Below are 19,107 nucleotides of genomic sequence, written 5' to 3'. Positions count from 1 at the left end.
TCCATTGTCAGAAGGGGGCTAAGGGCCATTAAAAGGTAAATAAAGTTGATATTCTTGTACTCTCTTTACTGCTCATGTCTCCGACTCCTTTGCTCTTCATTGTATACTGTCTGGTCCCTGTCGCATCATATTCTTATTTCTGCTGCTTGTACTAATATCATCGGACCTTTCACATTGAGCTGGAAAGTCAGCCCTGATGAGGCCTGGTATAGAATGTTGGTCCTGATGAGGACTGTAGAGGTGAGTATAAGTATTTATTTTTTATATATTGCTTCTATTATGTTCTGCGGTCTGGAGACCCTGGAGTATTAAAAGGGATATTAAATACAAATAACATCTCAAAGAATGGAAATTCCTTGTAAAATCCTTCCAAAAAGGCGAAATCACATTTTTATTGATTTAATCATCTTTTGTCATCAATTTTTAAGTGTCCGATAACCTCATTTATTATTGACTTTCAAAAATACGAGTTGCGGACTGCCGTAGTCTTATGGCCCAATACTCCGAGGGTCATCTGCACGTGGGGCTTATCAGCATCGATAATCTGTGTATGAGGCATTGTTTCTACATGTAGATTATTGTGATCTTTTAATGCTTTGATTATTGACATAATTCACTTTCTTACAAGAAAGAGACTTTGATCATTTTTTTGTTTTCAGTTTATTCAGAGAAAATGTGCGACGTCAACCAGACTGAAGTCACAGAGTTCCTGATCCTTGGATTTTTTGGTCTATATAAATACAAATTTCTGCTCTTCATCCTTTTCCTCTTCTGTTACCTGATGATACTGGCTGGAAACCTCCTTATTACAGTGTTGGTGTCCACCAATCACAACCTCAATACCCCAATGTTCTACTTTCTCAAGCATCTAGCTGTAGCCGATATCCTTTCCACTACGACCATTGTGCCCATGATTTTAAATGTAATTCTATATGATATGAAGGAGGTGCCAGTGAGGATCTGCATATTTCATCTCCATATGGTAGTCATATTTGGTTTTAGCCCGATTATTCTGATCACTATAATGTCTTATGATCGGTACTTGGCCATTTGCAGCCCGATGCGCTACAATTCTATAATGCAACCTCATGTTTGCTTCAAGATGGTTCTTGGCTCCTGGTTTTTTAATTTTTTCCTTTCCTTTGAGATCATTTTTGTTTGGCGGCTGAAGTTTTGTGGTAGCAACACAATAGACCACTTCTTCTGTGACTTCAGGATACTTCTTGACTTGTCTACCTCCGACACTTACTTCTTGACTTTAGTTGATTTTGTATTAGGCATCTTTGGCGCTGTCATCCCTTTTGCTTTAACTCTTATCAGCTATTTGAGTATTTTCTTCATCATAATGACCCTTTCATCCACCAGTGGCTTGTCAAAAGCCTTCTCCACATGTGGCTCCCATCTCACCACTGTATGCATCTACTATGGAACGCTCTTCATGATTTACATGTCACCATCCAATGACAGATCATCGAGCACGAACAAGTTTTTATCTCTGCTGTACATTTTGGTGTCTCCAATGATGAATCCCATCATTTACAGTCTGAGGAATCAGGAGATCAGGAGAACTCTTCAACAAATGTTTAGAAAATGATAAGGATATATTTAAATGTAGCACACATATTTATGAGACTATCTTAGCTGATTACTGCATTTCAAGATGGGGAAAGGGAGGAACGGAAGATTTGTCTTCTGGATTTTCTTGACAGAATAATCAGAATAAATCATGGATGAGATGATTCAATTACATTTTTTCAGTACATGTCATATCTTTTTTTTACACCATTCCTCTATATATTTTGTTAAAGATGCACTCCTCCTCCCATCAAAGTTTTTATTCACTTAAAATACTGCAATCTTCGTATTATATGGCACTGAGCACTTATAATTGATCATTTTGCCCTTCTACCCAATAAATTATTTCCTTTTCCTTTAGATCTATGACATCACGTGAATAGTGTTGAGCGATACCACCCGATATTGAAAAATATCGGATCGGATTGGATCGGCCGATCTAAAAAAAATATCGGGTATCGCTGATTCCGATCACGGAAGTCCCATTCAAGTCAATGGAACAGAAATATTGGAATTAAAAAAACCCTTTCTTTCCTTGTAGGTTAATTCTAACAACTAATAATAATGTAGAATGTATTGTGGGAGGTGTAGGAGACATTAAAGGCATGGAGGTTTAGCCCAATCAAATGGAATAGCAGGAATAATTTTTTTTATTTTAAAGACGTTCGGAGTTGCAAAGATATTGACTATGTTAACCTCTTTTATATTTTGTAAGATATGTATGTTTCACTACTTCCATGCTCTTCACCTTCTTTTTTACTTCTCCCACACTTTCTCCTTCATCATCCTCAGCAGCAGCATCTTTTTCATCAACTTATTCTTCACCTTATTCATCTTCTTCTTCACCTTCTTCCTATTATTCTTTTTTTTACATTCTTCATATTCTTCTTATTCAAGTATCATTCTTCTTCATATTCTACTTCTTCATCTTCTTCCTATTCTTCTTCTTCATCATATTCTTATTTGTGACAGGCATTCCTGTAGTTGTTATCTATAAAAGTTTGAAGTTTACACCTTCCGTTCTGCCTGTCACAAAAGATTTACAACAGGATTTGTCCGCGTTCAGTTTGGCCTGCAGCAGCAGGCATCTTCCAGGGGCACCACGAGGAGGAACGGACTCACCCCCATACACTGCTTAGTCTTCTTCTGCTTATAATTTAGATAATATCATTTGCTCTTATTTTTAGTCTTATGCTTAATACTCTTCTGCTTTTTGTTCTTCTGCTTCTTGGTCTTCTGTCTCTTGTTGTTCTGCACCTTGGTGGTTGTCTTCATGTTCTTTGTCCCCTTGGCCATCTTCTTGAGGGTCATCTTTTTGGTCTTCTTCGGTGTGGTCTTCAGGGTCGTCGTCTTCAGGGTCATCGTCAGGGAGGTCCAGAGTGAGAATCAAAAAACAATTCCACAAGCTTGAACTTGGAAAAGTAGCAGAAGGTACAAGAAGGCTGAGGAACTGCCGAGAACCAGCTGACAGTACTGGAACCCGGATGGGTAGCAGAAGAAACAATAGCAAATGGAACTAGCGAGGACCTGCTGATGGTGCTGGAACCCGGAGGGGCAACAGAAGGAACAAGAGCCAATGGCACAACCGTGGACCACCTGACGGTGCTGGAACACGGTTACTAAGTAGGAGGTACCTGTGCTACAAAGCACTACCAAGGACCAGCAGACGTTGATGGAACTCGGATACCGAGAAGGAGGCACATAGGCCAAGGGCTCTGCCGAGAACCAGCTGATGGTGCTGGAATCCGGATGGGTAGCAGAAGTTGCAAGAGCAAATGAAACTAGCAAGGACCAGCTGATGGTGCTGGAACCCGGAGGGGCAGCAGAAGGAACAAGAGCCAATGGCACAACCGTGGACCAGCTGACGGTGCTGGAACACGGTTACTAAGCAGGAGGTAGCTGTGCTACAAAGCACTACCAAGGACCAGCAGACGTTGCTGGAACTCGGACACCGAGAAGGAGGCACCTAGGCCAAAGGCTCTGCCGTGAACCAGCTGACGGTGCTGGAACCCAGATGGGTAGCAGAAGCTGCAAGATCAAATGAAACTAGCGAGGACCAGCTGATGGTGCTGGAACCTGGAGGGGCAGCAGAAGGAACAAGAGCCAATGGCACAACCGTGGACCAGCTGACGGTGCTGGAACACGGTTACTAAGCAGGAGGTACCTGTGCTAGAAAGCACTACCAAGGACCAGAAGACATTGCTGGAACTCGGATACCAAGAAGGAGGCACCTAGGCCCAGATGGGTAGCACAAGGTACCCATAATCAACAAAGTTGCAAGGCCGCGAGCAGGACGCAGTTACCGAAACCCACAGTCCAACAGGGGGTGCTTGTCCTATTGGCACTACGGAACCAGCCTTTATTACCAGAACCTGCAGCCCACATAGGAAGCACCGAAACTGCAGGCACCATAGACTCGGCTAACCCAACCGCAACATGACAGGACAACGTATTGGTGGCAAAGTGACGTTGACACTACTCAGAAACAGCAGGTGTGCTGGAACCGGGCTGGGCAGGAGGGAGTGCCCAAGACAAAGACACTTCCGAGAACCAGCTGACGGTGCTGGAACCCGGATGGGTAGCAGAAGCTACAAGAGTCAATGGAACTACCGAGAACCAGCTGACGGTGCTGGAACCCAGAGTGGCAGCAGAAGGAACAAGAGCCAATGGCACAACCATGGAACAGCTGACGGTGCTGGAACATGGTTACTAAGCAGGAGGTACCTGTGCTAGAAAGCATTACCAGGGACCAGCAGACGTTGCTGGAACTCGGATACCAAGAAGGAGGCACCTAGGCCAAAGGCTCTGCCGAGAACCAGCTGACGGTGCTGGAACCCGGATGGGTAGCACAAGGTACCCATAATCAACAAAGTTGCAAGGCCATGAGCAGGACGCAGTTACCGAAACCCACAGTCCAACAGGGGGTGCTTGTCCTGTTGGCACTACGGAACCAGCCTTTAGTACCAGAACCCGCAGCCCACATAGGAAGCACCTAAACTGCGGGCACCATAGGCTCGGCTAACCCGACAGCAACACGACAGGACAACGTATTGGTGGCAAAGTGACGTTGACACTACCCTGAAAAAGCAGGAGCGCTAGAACCAGGCTGGGCAGGAGGGGGTACCCGTGCCAAAGACACTTCTGTGTTGTGAGTTCATTTTTCCCTTCACCGTTGAGGTCTGATGAACTCCCTCCTCTGGTGAAGGAAGGTAGTGAGGCTGATTACCAAACACCTGGGCAGCTAGATGATGACTGGGTGGCTGAAATTGAGGACTGGATATAAGGCAGCCGACGCCCTTCTGCCTTGCTGGTGATCCTGCTGGATTCTTGGAGACCAGTCTGATTCCTGCGTCTCAAAGCTAAGTTTTTCTGCTCTGCTTTGTACACTTCAGTTTTGCTTTTGTTTTGCCTTGTTTTTTGGGAGTTCTGCCATCCCCAGCCGGGGGTGAGCTGAATTCCATTTTTGTCTCTGATCTGTTGATCTTTTGCTCTGTCTTCAGAATATACCTGAGTCTTTTGAAGCCTAGCGACTTCAGGGCCTGTTTTTTTTTTTCAGTCGGTTGGCACATTTTGGATAGGGTTTTTGCGGATGGCAGACAGCGGCTTTCCTATCCTGTCCTATTTAGTTAGCTTGGGCCCCATCATTTGCTCAACCTATCTTTCTATCTGTGTTAGTGTTTTCAACTTGCTTCACCGTCATAATATGTTGGGGGCTGCCTATTGCTTTGGGGTCTGCTCTGGGGCTGTTTAGTTTTTCCCCTTTCTGTCTTTAGGCTATGTAGTTCTCCGGCTGTGATCGAGGGGTCTAGGGCACCGTAGGAACCCCCCACAGCTACTGCTAGTTGTTGTGGATAGGTTCAGGGGTCTGCAATCCGATAGCTGCCAACCTCTCTGGTTTTTCTGGACTTAGCTAGTATTTTGTTTTTTCCTCCTTCGGTGTTAGGGTCGGCGGAACGCACGAAATATAAATAGTAGGTGCGTTCGCCGCCCGGGGTCCACCGTGCGGTAGGTGACAAGACCGCTGCTGAACAATGGCAGATGCACCTAGTTGGTGCGGTACTGCGCTCGGGTTAACGTCACCCGAACGCTAAGGGTGGCTCCATACAAACACAGAGTCGCTTGGCGAACACTAAAGCAAAGGCGCGGGCCCTGTTAGCGTCACAGAGGCCTGCGTGTTGCGTCGCAGCCGCGAACACCAATAGCTGCTGTTACTACAGCGCAGCGGCAGAGAAAGCCGCAAGCGTCGGCGCCGAGGACCGGGCGCCGACGGACGCTAGTGTAGGCGTGGAGCAAGTGGCGTGTAGCTTGCCACAACCCTGGAGCTGACTATACACACTCGGTCACCACTCGTAATATCAGAGGGTAGGGGTTTCATAATGAGTCAGACACCAGTCCATGCATCCATCACCATACACACACAGAATAATATGCTACACTAGCGCATGGCCGAGCCGCCAGGCTGGGCTTTTATAGCCATGCGCTTCTGGGATCTTCCAATACTTTGGGAAGGACCAATCAGATCCGACACAGGACCTGCACATGTGACCCCTGCTCTCCACTGAGAGGGCACTTTGCGGGCATGCCCAGTAACACGGCACGAAGACTTAGCCTCTGGAGCGGTTCCCTGCAAAGCAGTTTGCGCTACCATTGCTGCACCGGAGGTGGCAGCAACATCCAGGCTCACAGAACGAGTCTGAGGAGAATGCCTAGCTTGTCGTGATTGCTAAGCAGGAGTCCGAGCGGTCAGAGGAGAATGGGAGACCGCAGGATGTCTGGCTCTGGATTCCCGCTGTGCAGTGCCAGGAGTCCGATGCCTAACATTACCCCCCCTCCTAGGGCCCCCCCCCTCTGAGCCTCACTGCGCTCAAAGGCCGCGATCAGGAGCAGTGCATGAATGTTTTCCACCGGCTCCCAGGTCCGAGCCTCGGGACCATGACCCTTCCAGTCCACCAAATAAAATTTTTTGCCAAGGACAAACCTGCGCCCCACGATGGCGTTAACCTCAAACTCATCAGACGATAAGTCTGATGACCCGGCAGATGACTCAGAAAACCGGATCATGTGAACTGGTTTGAGGAGGGACACATGGAACACGTCCAAAATGGCCAAATGTGGAGGAAGAGCCAGGCGGTAGACCACCGAGTTAAGTCGCTCGAGGACCTTGAATGGTCCAATGTATCACGTTGCGAGCTTGGGAGACTCGACCCGCAGTTTAATATTTCGGGTAGAGAGCCATACCATGTCGCCAGGGGAGAAGCTTGGCGCAGGCCGCCGATGCATGTCGGCGGACGCCCTCATCCTTTCTTTAGATGCCCGGATAGCATCCTGAGTGCGATCCCAAATGTCCCGGGCCTCCACTGCCCAGTCTGCCACCCTGGAGTCAGTGGAGGACACTGGCATCGGGACAGGGACGCGTGGATGTTGACCATAGTTTAGGAGAAAGGGCGTCTGACCAGTGGAATCAGCCACCGCATTGTTTAGGGCAAATTCAGCCCAAGGTAGCAAGGATGCCCAGTCATCCTGCCTGGCAGAGACAAAATGCCGTAAATAGGTGACCAAGGTCTGATTGGCTCTCTCGACTAAGCCATTCGTCTCGGGATGATAGGCGGAGGATAGATTTAGCTCGATGCTAAGTAAACAGCAGAGCTCCCTCCAAAACCGAGACGCAAACTGAGGACTTCGGTCACTCACGATTTTGTCTGGCATGCCATGTAAACGGAATACGTGCTTAATGAACAAGGTGGCCAGACCTTGAGCGGAAGGCAGGCGTGCGAGTGGCACCAGATGCACCATTTTGGAAAAATGGTCGGTGACCACCCAGATGACCGTACTGCCACCAGACTTGGGCAGGCCAACTATGAAATCCATGCCAACCATCTCCCATGGTCTATCCGCCACTGGCAGGGGAAACAACAACCCCGCCGACCTCTGTCTAGAGGGTCTGTTCCGAGCACACGAGACGCATGCTTGCACGTATTCCTTGACATCTCGAGCCATATGTGGCCACCAATATGACCTTGCCAGGAGTTCGGTGGTCCGTTTATTGCCAAAATGGCCACCCACCCTGGAGGCATGTGCCCAGGCGAGGACCTCCGGCCGTAGCTGAGGAGGCACCAAGGTCTTGCCCGGTGGTACTGACTCGAGAGCGACTGGAGCCATGGTCGTAAAACTCTCCGGCGGGAGAATTAACCGAGGCTCAGCTTCTCCTTCTTCCACTGAGACCACCGAACGTGAGAGAGCACCCGCACGGACGTTCTACTCTCCAGAGAGGTAGTGCAGGGTGAAGCGGAATCGGGAAAAGAAGAGCGACCACCTGGCCTGACAGGAATTCAGGCGTTGGGCCGTCGTTAGGTAGACCAGGCTTTTATGGTCTGTATATATCTGAAAGGGGAACCGGGCTCCTTCCAGTAGATATCTCCACTCGGAAAAAGCCATCTTCATGGCTAGCAGCTCCCTGTCACCGATGGAGTAATTTTTCTCCACCGGTGAGAAGGTCTTGGAATAGAAGAAGCAGGGATTCTTTCGACCTTGAGCATCCTTTTGATAAAGGACTGCTCCTGCACCGACGGAAGAAGCGTCTACCTCAAGGATAAACGGCTTATCCACATCGGGACAATGTAATATGGGAGCGCCAGCAAAATGCGATTTTATAGCCGAGAAGGCTTTGGAGACCTGTTCCGACCAAGCATTGGGGTTAGCTCCTTTCTTGGTGAGAGCAACCAAAGGAGCCACCAGTGTGGAAAAGTGTGGTATGAAATGGCGGTAGTAATTCACGAACCCCAAAAAGCGCTGCACCGCTTTGAAGGAATGGGGTTCTTGCCAGTCCATTACCGCTTGTAGTTTGGCAGGATCCATGGCCAGCCCCTGGGCTGAGATGATATAGCCCAGGAACGGCAAGGACTCCTGCTCAAACTGGCACTTCTCCAGCTTGGCGAATAGTGAGTTCGCCCGCAGACGGTCGAAGATCCTGCAGACGTCTCTCCGGTGAGTGGTCAAATCTGGCGAAAAGATGAGTGTGTCATCCAGATAGACCACCACCGAGGTAGAGAGCATGTCGCGGAAGACGTCGTTGACAAAATCTTGGAAGACAGCTGGCGCATTACAAAGGCCAAAGGGCATAACCAGGTATTCGTAATGGCCATCCCTGGTATTAAAAGCTGTCTTACATTCGTCTCCTTCGCGAATGCGGATCAGGTTGCATGCCCAACGCAGATCTAATTTAGTAAAGATCCGGGCCCCCCGCAACCTGTCAAATAACTCCGCGATCAACGGTAGGGGGTATTTGTTTTTAACCGTGATAGCATTGAGACCTCTGTAGTCAATGCAGGGACGTAACTCTCCATTTTTCTTCTGTACGAAGAAGAACCCTGCACCAGCCGGTGACACAGATTTCCTGATAAAACCCCCAGCCAGGTTCTCCCGGATATATTGAGACATAGCCTCCGTCTCAGGGAGTGATAACGGATAAACAAAGCCTCGGGGAGGCTCTGTACCTGGCAGGAGATCGATCGGGCAATCATAGAAACGGTGTGGCGGGAGCGTCTCCGCAGACTTCTTAGAGAAGACGTCCGCATACTGGTGGTAGGACCTGGGGAGCGCGGAGAGATCCGCAGGCACTTCAGTGGAAGCCACCAGAACACTGCCCCTCAGACACCTTCCCTCACAGTCCTTGCCCCAGCCCAGTATCCTCCCCGAAACCCAGTCAACATGAGGGGAGTGGCAACGAAGCCAGGGAACTCCGAGGAGCACCTGATCGATGCCATTGGGCATGATAAGCAGGGACAGAGTCTCCTGATGTGAGGGTGAAATAGAGAGTCCGAGTGGGACTGTCTGATGGGTCACCTGAGACGATAACGGTGCCCCATTTACCACCCTAATGGACAGAGGTTGCGAGACTAACACCAGAGGGATAGCGTGACTCTGGGCAAAAGTCGAGGACATAAAGTTCCCCTCAGCCCCGGAATCCAGGGTGACCTCTGTCTCCCAGGTGGAGGACCCACTATCTAAAGTACCCCGGAACACCGGTTTGGGTGAAAAGGGTCCCATTTTGGATTGACCACCACCTACGACCACTGGACGTGGTCGTCTTTTCGGTCGCTGAGGACATGTGCCAGCCGAATGGCCAAACTGTTGGCACTGATAACAGTGCACAGAGCTTCGCATCGGACGGGGCTTAGTGCCAGTGCGAGACACCTCCATAGGCTCAGAGGAAGAGAGCTCTTGTGCGGGGTCCTCCAGCGGCACGGAAAAGGTGGGGGCCAAATTAACCCTACGTCTGGATTGCGCTCGTTCCAACCCGCGCTCCGTGTAGCGGAGATCGATGCGGGTGGAAACAGCGATCAATTCCTCCAGACTTGTGGGAATCTCCCTAGTGGCTAGAGCATCCTTGACGTGCTCAGCCAGGCCTCTCCAAAACACCGGGACTAAGACTTTGTCCGGCCACTCCAATTCGGAAGCCAGTGTCCGAAACCGGACAGCATAATGGCTAACCGAGAGTGAGCCTTGTGTTAGGGATAACAGTTGGAGAGCCGTATCATGTGTGACCCGTGGTCCCAAGAAGACTTGCTTCAGAGCCGCGAGGAACTGAGCAGGTCTCTGAACCACAGGATCATCACGCTCCCACAATGGCGTGACCCACTGTAATGCCCGGCCAGACAACAAGGAGACAATAAACCCCACCTTAGCCCGCTCTGTAGGAAACCGTGCAGCCAGCAACTCCAGCTGAATGGAGCACTGGCTAACGAATCCCCTACAGGTGGCGCTGTCACCCAAAAACTTATCGGGGAGCAGGAGGCGAGAAATTGTCGGCGAGGGCAAAAGTGTGGGCACACGTGAGACAGCCTCGGCGACTGTCTGAGCAGCAGCTAGCGCAGCATTCGCAGCTGAGTTGGTGCTCTCAATAGCCGCCAACCTGCTCTCCAGCTGCCGAATGTAGCGCTGCAGCTGCTGCACGTCTGCCATTGCCAGCCAGACCCTGGCGCTAGTGTAGGCGTGGAGCAAGTGGCGTGTAGCTTGCCACAACCCTGGAGCTGACTATACACACTCGGTCACCACTCGTAATATCAGAGGGTAGGGGTTTCATAATGAGTCAGACACCAGTCCATGCATCCATCACCATACACACACAGAATAATATGCTACACTAGCGCATGGCCGAGCCGCCAGGCGGGGTTTTTATAGCCATGCGCTTCTGGGACCTTCCAATACATGGGAAGGACCAATCAGATCCGACACAGGACCTGCACATGTGACCCCTGCTCTCCACTGAGAGGGCACGTTGCGGGCATGCCCAGTAACACGGCACGAGGACTTAGCCTCTGGAGAGGTTCCCTGCAAAGCAGTTTGCGCTACCATTGCTGCACCGGAGGTGGCAGCAACATCCAAGCTCACAGAACGAGTTTGAGAAGAATGCCTGGCTTGCTGTGATTGCTGAGCAGGAGTCCGAGCGGTCGGAGGAGAATGGGAGACCGCAGGATGTCTGGCTCTGGATTCCCGCTGTGCAGTGCCAGGAATCTGATGCCTAACATTCGGTGACTCATCATAACACTTCTGTGCAGCAGCTGGCGATGTTGTAGCCCAGGATCAATCACGGAGCTGGCTGAGGCCAACTTGGAGCAAGTAGAAAATAAGATGTCGTGTGATTTGGGAAGCAGCAGGAGACATTGCCGTCTACACAGCAGGGGAACAGCAGACATTACTGAACCCCACTAACACAGGAGCTTTTGTGTTATTCTTTGTGAAGACTGCACTTCTGAACACCAACTGGCGATGTTGGAGCCCAGTATCAATCACGGATCAGGGTGAGGCCTACTTGGAGCAAGTTTTATATCGGTTGTACACTACTACTGATTGTAACCGTGCTCCACTTAGGCCTCTGGCTCCACTGTCTCTAGTATTTCCCCTGGCCTCCAACCCCGCCTGTTGCTGCTCTGAAGTGGCGTCTTTACAATCCACACTTGTTCCTGGGTTACAGGGGCTCTGTCACGTCAGTGGATCCCCTGATGTGTGTCCGGCAAGGTCTCCTGCTCTGTCCACATTCCCACTACTAGTAATGGGAATGTGGACAGAGCAGGAGACATTGCCGGACACACATCAGGGGATCCACTGACGTGACAGAGCCCCTATAACCCAGGAACCAGTGTGGATTGTGCAGACGCCACTTCAGAGGAGCAGCTGGCGGGGTTGGAGGCCAGGGGAAATACTAGAGACAGTGGAGCCAGAGGCCTAAGTGGAGCATGGTTAAAAATCAGTAGTAGTGTGACTGTGTAGGCAGCAGGAGACTTTGCCATCCACACAGTAGGGGAGCAGCTGGCATTACTGAACCCCACTGACACAGGAGCGAGTGTTTCTATCAGTGCGGATGGCACTTCCAAGCAACAACTGGCTGTGTTGAAGCCCAGAATCAATCACGGAGCTGGCTGAGGCCAACTTGGAGCAAGTAGAAGATGTGTGATTTGGGAAGCAGCAGGAGACATTGCCGTCTACACAGCAGGGGAACAGCAGACATTACTGAACCCCAGTAACACAGGAGCTTGTGTGTTTTTCTCTGTGAAGACGGCACTTCTGAATACCAACTGGCATTGTTGAAGCCAAGGATGAAGCATGGAGCAGGCTGAGGCCTGATGTTTTTGGCATGTGGAGGCAGCAGGAGAAATTGCCGTCTACACAGCAGGGGAAAAGCAGACATTACTGAACCCCACTAACACAGGAGCTTGTGTGTTTTTCTCTGTGAAGACGGCACTTCTGAACACCAACTGGCGTTGTTGGAGCCCAGGATGAAGCATGGAGCTGGCTGAGGCCAACTTGGAGCAAGTAGAAAATAGGATGTCGTGTGATTTGGGAGGCAGCAGGAAATATTGCCGTTTACACAGCAGGGGAACAGCAGACATTACTGAACTCCACTAACACAGGAGCTTGTGTGTTTTTCTCTGTGAAGACGGCACTTCTGAAGACCAACTGGCTTTGTTGGAGCCCAGGATGAAGCATGGAGCAGGCTGAGGCCTGATGTTTTTGGCATGTGGAGGCAGCAGGAGACATTGCCGTCTACACAGCAGGGGAACAGCAGACATTAGTGAACCCCACTAACACAGGAGCTAGCGTGTTTTTCTCTGTAAAGACGGCACTTCTGAAGACCAACTGGCTTTGTTGGAGCCCAGGATCAATCATGCAGCAGGCGGAGGTGAACTTGCTGCAGGTTTTATATAGGTTGTAGACTACTACTGATTGTAACCGTGCTCCACTATGGACTCTGGCTCCGCTGTCTCTTGTATTTCCCCTGGCCTCCAACACCACCAGTTACAGCTCTGATGTGGCATCTGCACAATGCACACTTGTTCCTGTGTAACTGGGGCTCAATCACGTCAGTTGATCCCCTGATGTGTGTCCGGCAAGGTCTTCTGCTCTGTCCTCATTCACACTACTAGTAATGGGAATGTGGACAGAGCAGGAGACATTGCCGGACACACATCAGGGGATCAACTGATGTGACTGAGCCCCAGTAACACAGAAACAAGTATGGATTGTGCAGACGCCACTTTAGAGCAGCAACTGGTGGGTTTGGAGGCCAGGGGAAAAACTAGAGACAGTGGAGCCACAGGCCTATGTGGAGCACGGTTAAAAATCAGTAGTAGTTTGAATGTGGATGGAGCAGGAGACTTTGCCATCCACACAGCAGGGGAGCAGCTGGCGTTTCTGAACCCCACTAACACAGGAGCTAGTGTTTTTCTCTGTGCAGACGACACTTCTGAGCGACAACTGGCTGTCTTGAAGCCCAGGGAATATAGTTCAGGTGGTAGAAACATGAACACAACAGGAGACCTGGATACTGTTGCCAACCAATTATTTATTCGGGAAGAGGACTGGCAAATTCTGGCGAGATCCAGGCCTTGTTCATTTTCAGAAAAGTAAGCCGGTCAACGTTATCGGAAGATAGTCGCGTGTGACGGTCTGTTAGTACACCACCTGCGGCACTAAATACGTGTTCCGATAATACACTGGCAGCAGGGCAAGCCAGCACCTCCAATGCATACTAGCTAAGCTCTGGCCATGTATCCAGCTTAGAGACCCAAAACTTGAAGGGGGAAGAGCCATCTAGGAGTACACTGACAGGGCAAGACATGTAGTCTGTCACCATCTGACGGAAACATTGCCTCCTGCTGACTGGAGCCGTCTGTGATGGTGAGGACAATTTTGGCGGACTCACAAAACTTTGCCACATTTGGGCCATAGTGGTCTTGCCTTGTGCCCGGGTCAACGGTGGTATGAGGCTTTGTAAGTTGTCACGGTAGCGAGGATCTTGGAAGGTGTACACCCAATATTCAGTCGTGTTGAGAATGTGGGCGATGCGGCGGTCGTTTCTCAGGCACTGCAGCATGAAATCAACCATGTGCTGCAGACTCCCAACTGCCAAAGAAACGCTGTCCCCTGCTTGAGGCGTGATCTCTGCCTGCTCTGCATCACCCCACCCTCGCTGTACATACTGACTATAGCTTTGTGTACCTCCCTCCTGTGGAGAGATGTCTTCCTCCTCCATCGACTCCTCATCCTCCTCACAAAGTGTCCCCTGCCTAGGCCTTTGTGAGGAACCACGTAGCGCAGACTGTCCAGAAGCAGATGGCATTTGGGACTCCTCATCCTCCTCCTCTTCCAAAACCTCCTCCCTTAGTGCTTGCAGTGTTTTTTGTAGCAGGCAGATAAGGGGGACAGTCATGCTGACTAGTGCATCATCTGCACTCGCCATCCGCGTGGAATAATCGAAGGCACGCAAAACGAGGCAGATGTCCTTCATAGAGGCCCACTCAGTGGTGCTGAAGTGTGACCAGCGCACAGTGCGACTTGTTTGCGCCTGATGCAGCTGGTACTCCATGACTGCTGCTCACACAAACACTCCAACATATGTAACGTTGAATTCCACCTGGTGGGTAGGTCACATATGATGCGATGTTCCGGAAAGCGTAATCGGCGCTGCAGAGCAGCAAGGCGCGATCTTGCCGTGCTGGAATGCCGCAAGTGAGCACACTCTATGCGGACCTTGTGCAGCAGTGCATGAAGATCCGGATAGTCCCTCAGAAAGCTCTGCAAGACCAAGTTCAGCACATGTGCCAGACATGGGATGTGAGTGAGGTTGCCTAGGCCAAGAGCTGCCACCAGATTTCGGCCATTGTCACACACTACCAAGCCCGGCTGGAGATTCGCTGGCAAAAACCACATAGAATCGTAGAGTTGGAAGGGACCTCCTGGGCCATCTGGTCCAACCCCCTGCTCAAAGCAGGATTCGCTAAATCATCCCAGTCAGATGTCTGTCCAGCCTCTGTTTAAAGACTTCCATTGATGGAGAACTCACCACTTCTCGTGGCAGCCTGTTCCACTCATTGATCACTCTGTCAAAAAGTTTTTACTAATATCTAATCTGTGTCTCCTCCCATTCAGTTTCATCCCATTGCTTCTAGTCTTTCCTTGTGCAAATGAGAATAAAGTTGATCCTTCTACAATGTGACAGCCCTTGAGATATTTATAGACAGCTATTAAGTCTCCTCTCAGTCTTCTCTTTTGCAAACTAAACATTCCCAAATCCTGCAACCTTTCCTCATAAGACAAGGTTTGCAGACCGGTCACCATTCTGGTTGCTCTTTTCTGAACTTTCTCCAGTTTGTTGATGTCTTTTTTAAAATGTGGTGCCCAAAACTGGTCACAATATTCCAGATGAGGTCTGACCAAAGAGGAGTAGAGGGAAATAGAGAGAGAGAGAGAGTTTTTTTTTTGTACGGCACCCAGACAGAATTCGGGGTTAATTCAGTGTCTGGAGGATCCGCCGGAAAAAAAACCGTTGCAAGCTCCGTTTGGAAATCTTTGAGGATGTTGACGGATGCAACGGACGGCAATCAGTCAGGATCCGCCAATAATGAAAGTCAATGGGGAAAAAAACGGATCCGCAAAGAAAAATGGCGGATCCGTTTTTTTTCAAAATTTGCGGATTTTGACTGATTGTCAAAAACGGAAGTGTGAAAGAGGCCTTAGTTGCTGCCCACTTCTCCAGTTTATTTATATCTTTTTGATATAACACGTCGCTCTCCTGCTTGATGGCATTCCAGAGCTCCTGCACTGTGTGGCTTCGATTCCCCAAAGAAATTAATTTGAGTACGGCCTGTTGACGTTTGGCCATGGCTGTGCCCATATCGGTCATAACAGGCTCCTGCTGCGCTGTTTCTGAGGAACTTGAGTAGGAGGAGGAGTCTATGTGTACAGACTGGATTCCTGCAATCCGTGGAGTTGGCAGAACACATACAGCGCCACTCTCCAGATCTGTACCCGGCTCAACAACATTGACCCAATGGGCAGAGAGGGAAAGGTATCGTCCCTGTCCATGGTTACTGGTCCACGCATCGGTGGTCAAGTGGACCTTGCTACTAACGGCGTTTAGTAGCGCATGTTTTATTTTTCCCTCCACATGTTTCTGCAGGGCAGGGACAGATCGCCTGCTGAAATAAAAGCGGCTGGGATTGGTGTATTGTGGGACTGCCAATGCCATGAAGTCCCGGAAGGTGTCAGTCTCCTCCAGCCAGAATGAGAGCATTTCAAGTGCCAGTAGTTTGGCAATGCCAGCATTCAGAGCCTGTGCTCGGTGATGGTTTGCCGAGTATGGCCACCTTTTATCCCATGCCTGTGCTACCGATGGCTGTCGAGTGGTCTGGGAGTGTGAGGATGACTGGGAACGTGGTGCTGTGGGTGGAATGTCACAGGGTCTCCGGACAACAGTGCCAGAGGTTCTTCCTTGGCGATCCTGTGAGGAAGCCGAACCAGCTGTGTGTGAGCTGGAGGAAGAGGCCCCAACACGAGCTGAAGAGGTGGTAGGTGGTGCTGTACGTTGGCCTACGTCTTCAGTGTATCTGTGTAACTCCACCTCGTGCTTGGTCCACACATGTTTCCACATATTAGTGGTATTGAGGTTGCTGACATTTTTCCCTCTTTTGACTCTCTGATGACACAGCTTGCATTTGACAAAGCAAATGTCATCTGCAACTGCGTCAAAAAAGGACCACGCACTGCAAGTCTTGGGAGCGCCCGTTTTGGCTTTTGAAAGTGGAATGCTCCTAATGGGTGCCGAAGTGGAGGCTACAGGCAACCAAGTCTGCCCCCTCCCTCTCTCTCTGGTTTTGGCCGTTCAGGGAATCTCTTCCTCAGAGCTCCCACCACCTTCCTGTTCCTCACGCCATGATGGGTCAAGGACCTCATCATCTACACTCCCCACTTCAAACACCTGCTTCTCCAGGGTTGTCTCGCCAGCACCGTACGCACCAGAAAGTGGCACCTGTGTCTCGTCATCATCTGTTGCGTACTGAGGTGTGCTGACCGTAGGCACTGGCCCACCCGCTTCTTCAGATTCAGAGGGACAAAGAAGTTGCGCATCACTGCATACTCCCTCTTCTTCACATTCTGGAATGCTGCTTGGCTGGCCCCCCTCTTTCCAAGCCAACAGATTCAGAGAACAGAAGTAGAGACTGTGATGGCTCCTGTCCAGGGCTCTCTGACTGCCTGGGCACTTTGGCAGGTGGTGAAGAGACAGATGGTTGCTCTTCGGTGCTCTGGCCCTGAGAGGATGTGAAAGTCATTGAAGTTGATGCGTTAGCTGCCATCCATCCGACAACGGCTTCAATTTGTTCCTCCCGCAGCAGTGGGGTACGGCGAGGTCCTACAAAGCTGCACATAAAGGACTGTTGCCTGCTAAAACTGGGGGATGCTGACTCACTGGTGCCCGCAGCGGGCACAGAATCCCCACGTCCTCTCCCTGCTGAAACTCCACCCTCACGTGCCTTACTTCCTGCCTTCTTCATCTTGCTAGACTGATAAAGATAGGCAGAAAAGTACAAAGGGGGGGCTTAGTGTGCTTATTCCTGAACAGCTGGTTACAGGTAGAAGAAACACTAATTTTATGAAGTGTGTGTGGACTACACTTTAATAGGAGCTAATGTGGCCTACACAACTTTCAAATGTAGTGTTTGGTGAACTTTATTTTTTTTTTGTGAAAAAAAAATAAAAGGATGTGACCAAAGATTTGAAAGTGATAGTATCACCAACTTTTTGGAGCTATTACAATGCAGGCAGGTAACCTACAATGCAAAAGATGAGGCTCCAAAACAACGGGGTAATACTAATCTGGCTGCAGATGAAGGGCACAAGCCAGAAAAAAGGCTCCTCTATCTGCTCCTATATAGTGTTTGCAACCAACCACTATAGATGAATGCACACTAATAGGAGAAGAAAAAATGAGCTGCAATAAAAGAAATATATGTGTGAGGCAGTGACGCACGCTGAGCGGCCTACAACCAGACGTAGCTGCAGGACACACTACTCAGCATGAGCTGCACTCACACACAGTCAGAGACCTCTTAGACAGCCGTGAACAGTGCAGCTAAGTGGGCACTAGCACTGAAAGGCTGCAGAATGGCTCCGCTGTCTACTACTAGTGTTTGCAACCAACGTATATGGATACGGATGGAAGCACACTAGATAGAATTTATGAAAAATAAGCAGCTCAAAAAGAAAAATATGTATGAGGCAGCAGTGAGGCACGCTGGGCGGCCTACAACCAGACGTGGCTGCAGGACCCACTCCACAGCGTGAGCTGCACTCACACAGCCCTTGCAGACAGCTGTGAACACTGCTGTTGGGAAAAGAAAGCTACAGTGGTAGTTTATGTAGCCTGGTTAAAGCACAATATTGTTTTGTAGAATCGCTATTTCTAACTGTCCCTCACAGTCTTCAACATCAGCCTGTCCCTAACTGAATTCACAGCAGAGTGACCAGAAATGGCGGCGACAGCTTTTATAGTGCATCATGACATCATTTCAGCAGCCAATCACAGCCATGCCAATAGTTAACATGCCTACATGCCTAACAGGATGTGCCCACACTTCTGAGGATTCCCATTGGCTGAATCAAAGCGAGCGGGCTCATAGCATTATGGGAACTTCCGATTCCGGTATCCGATATGAAAAAAGTATCGGAAGTCAGTATCGAAATTCCGATACAGCTAATATCGGCCGCTACCCGATACTTGCGGTATCAGAATGCTCAACACTACTCAGAGCACTACATTGTCCTCGCAGTGTACTGAGCCAGAATCTTACCCAGATGAAACTCAGGTGTCCCTTCCCGCATACTATACCACCATACACGGTGACACAGAGGAAGGTGCACATGACATTGAAGAGGAGGTGATGGATGACCCAGTTGTTGACCCAGATTGGCATCCATTGGGGGAAGTGGGTGCCGCTGTCAATAGCTCAGAAGAGGAGGAGCAGCAATCGCAGCAGGCATCGACATCGCAACAGCTGTTATCTGGCAGGCCCGGAGCAGTACAAAAATGGGTTACAAAAACCAAAAAAGTTGCAGGACAGCTTGGCCAGATGGTCAAATTAGCACAGCGTCCAAGGCCTCAAAATGTCTTCCCTAGTAGCAAGAGTGCAGTGTGGCACTTTTTTGAACAAAATCCTAATGATCAGGCAAAGGTTATCTGTGAAAAAGGCGCAAAGA

At 49.8% G+C, this 19,107-nt stretch overlaps 1 protein-coding gene across 1 annotated transcript; it reads left to right on the top strand.

The window, feature by feature from the left end:
- Window positions 1–673: 673 nt before the first annotated feature.
- LOC141049994 (olfactory receptor 2D2-like) lies at window positions 674–1,594 on the top strand. Its single transcript, XM_073546832.1, has one exon. The coding sequence runs from the start codon at window positions 674–676 to the stop codon at window positions 1,592–1,594; it is 921 nt and encodes a 306-aa protein (XP_073402933.1).
- The last annotated feature ends 17,513 nt before the right edge of the window (window positions 1,595–19,107 follow it).

Source organism: Dendrobates tinctorius, unplaced genomic scaffold (assembly GCF_039654945.1).
Source record: "Dendrobates tinctorius isolate UK_male_01 unplaced genomic scaffold, ASM3965494v1 ptg000151l, whole genome shotgun sequence".
Taxonomy (NCBI): Eukaryota; Metazoa; Chordata; class Amphibia; order Anura; family Dendrobatidae; genus Dendrobates; species Dendrobates tinctorius.
The sequence above is the reverse complement of the archived record's forward strand: the minus strand, read 5'-3'. Positions and strand labels throughout refer to the sequence as shown.

Coding starts and splice junctions, on each gene's coding strand:
- LOC141049994 (XM_073546832.1), top strand. CDS start 674: ATGTGCGACGTCAACCAGACTGAAGTCACAGAGTTCCTGATCCTTGGA.